Raw genomic sequence first — 7,091 nt, 5'->3', positions numbered from 1 at the left:
GAACCATATCTCCCGCATATCTCCCCACATCTCCCCCCCATCTCCTGCAGGTGCTCGCCAACGTGTGCCAGAAGCCGCTCGAGCAGGCTCGCGCCTCCTCTCGCCTCCTCTCGCCTCCTCTCGCCTCCTCTCGCCTCCTCTCGCCGCCTCTCGCCCCCTCTCGCCCCCTCTCGCCTCCTCTCGCCTCCTCTCGCCTCCTCTCGCCTCCTCTCGCCTCCTCGCGCCTCCTCGCGCCTCCTCGCGCCTCCTCGCGCCTCCTCTCGCCTCCTCTCGCCTCCTCTCGCCTCCTCTCGCCTCCTCTCGCCTCCTCTCGCCTCCTCTCGCCTCCTCTCGCCTCCTCTCGCCTCCTCTCGCCTCCTCTCGCCTGGGCGATCTCAAGGCTGCCATGGCGGAGGCTGCCATCATGTCGAACATCACGTCGGGCAATAAGGCCGCTGCGGCTCAGCAGATGATGGCGGCGGCCTTCTCCGCGCGGCAGACGCTCATCGCCAGCAACGCCGGCGCCCACGGCCTGTCGGCCTGCCTGCGCCACAAGCTGCACGCGGCGTGCGACAGCCTTCCGAGCACGCTGTGTGCCGGCAACATGACGGCCGACTTTTGGCCGCACCGATTCGCCGTCACGGGTAACGGCACCTCGCCGTCGGGATCCGATCCGAGCTGTGGCGGTGAGCTGGACTTCTACGAGCTGTGGGCCAGCGCCACCTTCTGCCTGGCGCTGCCGTCGCACGTCGAGGTGGCGCTGCCCAGCCACTCGCAGTCCCACGACAGTGCGACGCGTGCCTTGCTATACGGCGCCAACGGCTCCAAGCCGGTGGCGGCCTGGCTGCACCTCCCAAAGACGGGCACCACACAGGGATTTTAACTTGTCGTGCCAGTGTGCTGACTCCGGAGAATTCTTTTTTGTGGTGTCGGAAAACCGTGGCGACGTGCCACACGGCATGAAGGTCGAAAAGAAGGCCGCGAAAACCTCTCGGGAGGGCGGAGCTAGTTTAACCATCAAGAAGAAGAAGAAGACCGACGTGCCGGCCAAGGCGGCACCGGCTGCTGCGCCGAAGAAGAAGCTGAAGCGCGCCGCTGACGCGTCCGAGAGCAAGCCCAAGAAGCAGAAGCGGGCGGCCGAGCCGGCGGCGCCGTCGGACCTGTCGGACACCGCAGAGACCGCCGACACCGCCGCTGCTGACGCGGGCTGCCTGACCAACTTTCGGCTGAGCGAGGCGACCGTGGCGGCGCTCGAGGCTCGCGGGATCCAGGCGCTCTCCCGAATCCGCGAAATGAGAGGGTGCTGTAGTCAATCGCCTCCCTTGGCTGACACGCTCGGCGTGCCACCTTCCGCCGGCGCTCGCCTTTTGCCTGACGCACAATCGCGCCACCATAAACATACATAGATAAGAAACGGAAGCAGGGTCAGGATGCGCTCCTCCGACGGCAGGCGCTCTTCCCAATCCAGTCGGCCACCTTCGACCTCATCTTCGGGGGCGACGACCTCATCGGCCGCGCTCACACCGGCTGTGGCAAGACGCTCGCCTGCCTAGAAGCGGAATGCGTTTTCTTCTCTCCCAACTAGCGCTCGAGTGCTCTGAATGAGGTATGCGTACTTCACCACGCAGGCCCTGCACTGGAGATACCGCACCGCCCACGAATCCGAACCCACACTGGGTTCGATACTCTGGAGGTATGGGTACCCCACCACGCAGGCTCGCCTTTGCGCTTCCCACGATCGAGCGGCTGCTCGGCCTCAAGAAGGTCGACCGCTCGCTGCCAAAGCCGTGCCGGCCGCTTGCGCTTGTGCTGGCGCCGACGGCGCGAAGTGGGGCGGCGGTGTCAGGGAGCTGCGTCGCTTCACAGGGCGCAGCTGCCATTAGGCGCCGACGCGGGAGCTGGCGCAGCAGGTGGGGCGCGAGATATGGGGAGATATGGGGAGATTTGGGGAGATATTCCGACGATCCAACAGGTGGGGCGCGAGATATGGGGAGATATGGGGAGGATACGGGGAGATAGTCCGACGCGAGAGCTTTCGCTGCAGGTGGGGCGCGAGTTCGCCGCCGTCGCACCCACCCTGACCTGCTGCTGCGTGTACGGCGGCGCGCCGATCGGGGCGCAGTGCTCCGAGCTGCGGCGCGGGGTCGACGTGCTGATTGGGACGCCCGGCCGAGTCAAGGACTTGATGGGCCGCTCTGCGCTCGAGCTGTGCGATGTGCTCTGCGCCACTCTGGACGAGGCCGACCAGATGCTTGACATGGGCTTCGCCGACGACATGGCGGAGATCCTCGCCACTTGCACGCGCGAGGACCGGCAGACGTGTCTCTTCTCGGCGACGTTGCCGCCGTGGGTCGTTAAGGAGGCGCCGAAGTACATGCGCCCCTCGCCGCGCGTAGTCGACTTGGTCGGCGACAAGGAGAAGAAGGCTTCGTCCGACGTGCGCCACCTCGCCATCCCCTCGCCCGGCCCGATGAGCGCCCGGTCCTCGACAATCAACGACGTCATCTCGATGTACACCACCTCCTCGGGCCGCGTGATCGTCTTTTGCCAGACCAAGGCCGAGTGCGACGACCTGACCAACTCGGACGCGCTCAAGCTCGAGGCAAAGTGCCTGCACGGCGACATCCCGCAGGCCGTGCGCGAAAAGACGATGGCCGCCTTCCGCAGCGGCAAGTTCCGCGTCCTCATCGCCACCGACGTCGCCGCGCGCGGGCTCGACATGATCGTCGATCTCGTGCTCCAGGCCAAGCCGCCGATGCGGCAGCGCTCTCTCCGCCCCGACGAAGAGACTTACGTCCACCGCTCGGGCCGCACCGGCCGCGCCGGCCGCAAGGGCATCTGCGTGACGCTCTACGGGCCGCGCGACCGCGAGGCGGTCGAGCAGATCGAGCGCTTCACAAAGAACCGCTTCGAGTGGCTCTCGCCGCCGAACCCAAAGTCTCTCGTCCAGACCGCCGCCGAGACGGCGAGCGGCGACGCCGCCGCCGTGCCCGCCGCGGCGTGCGCCCTCTTCCACGCCGCCGCCGCGTCGCTGCTCGAGGCCAAGGCCGGCGACGCCGTCGAGGCGGTCGCAGCCGCCCTTGCTCTCGCCACGTCGACGACGGAGGTGCCGCCGTCGCGTTCGCTGCTGACCAACATCGACGGGTACGCGACGCTGCTCGCGACGAGAGGCGGCTGGCGATTGCCTGGCTCCTTAGCTGCTCTCAACCGCTGACAGGTACTTGACGCTGCACGCGACGATGCGCTCGCCCGTCAACAGCCCCTCCTTTGTGTGGGGGGCTCTGCGCAAGGTGTGCCCCCCCTCACGCCGCGCGGCGGGGTGGGGGAGATCGACCGAGATCGACCGAGGTCACCCGAGATTGCCCGAGGTGATTAGGTGCTCCCCGCCGGCGCGACGGACGGCACGGAAAACGTGCGGTCGCTGCGCTTGACGGCGGACGGGCACGGCGCCGTCTTCGATGTCAAAGAGGCGCTTGTTCGCCTGACCTCGGGGAATCTCGGGGAATCTCGGGTACAATCTCGGGTAATCTCGTCTTTGATGGCAAAGAGGCCTCCTCGCCGCTTCCGCCTCGGCTGCACCTCGGCTGCACCTCGGCTGCACCTCGGCTGCACCTCGGCTGCGCATCGCCGTGCAGGCGCTGTTCGCCGCCGAGCTCGAGGCGAAGATGGGCGAGATCGAGTGGCTGTCTGTCTGCGACGAGATGCCGCCGCTGCAGGCGCCCCTGGCCCTTAGTCAATTAATTGTTAATCAACTAATAACTAATTAGCCGCTGCAGGCGCCTCCGTACGGCGACGGCGGCAAGGGCGGCGGCAAGGGCGGCGGCAAGGGCGGCGGCGGCAAGGGAGATGGAGGCAAGGGGTGGGGCAAGGGCGGCAAGGGCGGCAAGGGCGGTGGCGGCGGGTGGAGTGCAGGCGGTGGGGGCGGGTGGGGGTCACCGGGTGGCCGGGGGGGTGGAGGAAAGGGGTGGGGGTCGGGCAAGGGCGGCAAGGGGAAGGGGAGGTATTAGAATTTAGAGCATTGATTCTCTCCACGCACGCTGCTGTTTTCCTCGGCCGCCCGGAAAACAGGCACTTTTTTTCGGTGCTTGCTGGTACGGGGAGGGTGTGGACCGTGAGTTGACCAGGGGTTGTGCGCCGGGCCCTCCTGCTCGGCTCCAGCGAGTAGACAAGTGTTACCATCAACAGAGAAGAAGGATCTGACCTCAGGGCTGATGTGACCAAGCGCTGGTAGCGTGGTTTGACCTCACACCCATGGTCTCACAGTGTGCCGGCAGTCGCCGAGCAGTGTCGCTCACACAAGCCGCAGCACAAGTGACTGAGGGCCAGTGAGGGCGAGCCCATCGCTGTGACAGCTGTGGCAGCCGCACAGTAGGCTGTGTCAACTGTGCAGAGCGTGTGAGCAGCTGAGGAGCTGCTCTCCAGGCTTCAGGCGCAAAGAGCTGCATGCCACCGAAAGCGCTGTCGAGGTTCGCCGAGCGCGGCGCAGGTTGGAGGAAGCCGTCACCGACGAGCGCGTTGGACTTTTCACTCCGGACAAAGACGGGGACACAGCGGATGGTGCGGGGTGTGTCCCCGTCATAGCGGCGAGGCGCGGGACCGTCTGTGGCGAGGTGGGTCGCGTCCTCCGATTTCCTCAACTCACGGTCCGCTCCCTCGACGTATGACCCGTTCTCGCCGCTCAAGGGCTCACCACGCGCCCGTCGGTGCGCGTCGCGGGCCGACCCCAGCTCGTGGCCCTCAGGGTCCGCGAGAGTGCGCGGGAGAACTGATGCTGCTGTCCCGGCAAGGCCGTGGACGCCGCCGGAACACTATTTTCATACTGCTTCCGCCCCATCGGTGTCCTGAGCGTCATCGCCCTGTTGTCTAGGCCGCTGCTCCGCAGTTTCCTTTTTCATTGCCTCCTGCTCCTTCCGCCCAATCGTCGCACCGCTCGTCGCATAGTCCTCGAGCGCCTGCTCACAAGTGGGCCCCGAGTTGATTCCTTGAGCACGGCGCCCGCCGCTTAGGGGGGGGGGGGGGGGGCGTGCTCGAGTACCAAGCTGAAATCCGATTGTGAGGACCTCCGTGCATGTGAGGAGGTGACCCCCGCACGCACGCCTCGCGCATCCCCGGCCACCCACGCCTCGCAACAAATCTCTCTCTCTCTCGCCTCGCACACGAGACGGGGATAGCATAGTTGTAGCAATCACAGCCCCTTGGTTGGTTGGCCGCAAGCGCCCCCCCCCCGCCCCCCCCCACACGTGATCACAAATTACATTTCTGTGGGGTGATGTTGTTTTGTTCCCGCCCGCTGTGAGGTGTGAGGACCTAGGTGAGGACCTCCGCACAGAGCCACAGACCACAGTCGCGACTCCACAGCCCGTTAGCGCGCGAGCTCAGGACCCGTCGCCCGTGTCGGTGGGCGGCGGGGAGGGCGGCGAGTGTCGCCCCTCCCGCCCGTGCTTGCGCTGCAAGCCACCAGATCGCGCCAATCGCACCAACATTACCGCGCCCCGCGCCCGCGCCCGCGCCCGCGCCCTGGCCATGCCCTTGTGCCGCCCGCCACGCGACTGCGCCGCCTCTTCCGCCGCCGCCGCCGCCGCCTGCCGGAGCGGCTTCTTCATCTTCCCGCGGTCGTACTCCGCCTCGTACGCGTCGTACCTGACGGAAGGCTCCGAGAAGGCTCCGAGAAGTCTCGTGGATAAGTGTGGCACCACCCGCCTCGGCGCACCTCCTCCTTCGCTTGCGGCCGGCCCCGCCTAGGGTGAGGGGAGGTGCGGTCACCGTCCCCACCTTCTCCACACGGCGCGAGGGCTAGTCCATCCCTCACGCCTCGATGCCCCAAGGCTGGAGCCCCCGGGGGCAACGTGCAAATCCGTGAGCAGTGAGCGTGAGTGCGCGCGTGCGTGTGTGCGCGCGCGTGTCTGTCTGTCCGTCTCTGTGTTGGCCTGCGCCGGCCGCCGCGCGTCGACCGCCCGCCTCCGCGCCGCCACCTCGCCCTCGCCGACCCCCTCCCACACGCCCACCGCCTCCTTGAAGAGTGCGCCTCTCGACCCCCCCCCGGGGGGGGGGGGGGGGGACGGCGGAACCCCGGCCCCTTAAAAAAGAAATCGCTCAAAAAGAAATCGCGCGGGCTGAAGACGGGAGAGGTGACCATCGGACAAGAGACAGGGGGGAGAGCACCGCCCCGGAGGTCTGGGGGGACAGCCACATCTCTTCAGGATCTCGGCTCATCTCTCGGTAACGCTCCCGCACCGCGCGACGTCGCCGACGCGCCGCCCGCGCGCGAGGCGCCTACGCGCCCGCTCAGGAGAAGGTGCCGGGAAATGTCTTGGAGAAGGGGGGGCGGCGGCGGTAGCGAGGCCGGCACCGACCCGGACCGCCCACGGCCACTGCCCACGCCGCCCCGTCGGCGCCTCCCCTCAGCGCAGCTGCCGTTCACCCCTCCTCCGCAGTCGCCGCCTCCGACGCTAATCTCGTCTGCCGGTGGCAGCATCCGCTGATCGCGCGGGAAAGTCACCCCGCCAAGGCCGCCCGCCCGCCCGCCCCTCCCTCCGCCGCGCCCCCGCCGCGCCGCCCCTCTTCTGCAGCCGGCGGCGTGGGAGGAGGCTGAGGCGGGGCATGTCGCCCCCGCCGCCGCCCGCCCTGCAGCGAGCCCCCCTCCAACCCACCCGCGCTAGGTCTCGGGTTTGGTTTGACGCATGGGGTCACTCCCGCGAAACCCGTGAACTAGCCGGGGCAGTCGGAGAAGGGGCAACTCCGTGCACTGACGGTCGCCGCCAGAAAACACGCCTGCGTGGATCGCGTCACACCAATGCTCGCTACCCAACGCGGCCAAAGGAACAAATAGTTAGAGGCTGCGCAGGCCGTCCCGTTTGCTGTTTGAAACGCCTGTTGCGCTGGCCGCTGCGCGCGCGCGCTGGCCCCCGCGCTGCCGGGGCTCTGTCTCACTCTCACGTGCCGCAATATGTGTCACACACGGCGGCTTCTGCCACCTCTCGATTGGTTCTACTTTCTCCGCACACCTACCGGGGAAGGGGCGCTTGGGAGCGGGGGCGGGGGCGAGGGCGGGGGCGCGCAGCGCGGCTGCGCGGCGCGCGCAACAGAGGGTAGGGTGGGGAAGACGGCGAGGA

General features: G+C 67.7%; 1 protein-coding gene across 1 annotated transcript; it reads left to right on the top strand.

The window, feature by feature from the left end:
* Positions 1-1,432: 1,432 nt before the first annotated feature.
* EMIHUDRAFT_52839 (hypothetical protein) lies at positions 1,433-2,896 on the top strand (the record flags this gene model as incomplete). Its single annotated transcript, XM_005772919.1, has 2 exons — positions 1,433-1,543; positions 1,922-2,896. Coding segments are annotated over 2 exons (1,086 nt in total), but the record flags the coding sequence as incomplete, so codon positions are not given.
* Positions 2,897-7,091: the final 4,195 nt, after the last annotated feature.

This window comes from Emiliania huxleyi, assembly GCF_000372725.1.
Source record: "Emiliania huxleyi CCMP1516 unplaced genomic scaffold EMIHUscaffold_35, whole genome shotgun sequence".
Taxonomy (NCBI): Eukaryota; Haptophyta; order Isochrysidales; family Noelaerhabdaceae; genus Emiliania; species Emiliania huxleyi.
Note: the sequence above shows the minus strand (reverse complement) of the source record. Positions and strands in the feature narration are given on the sequence as shown.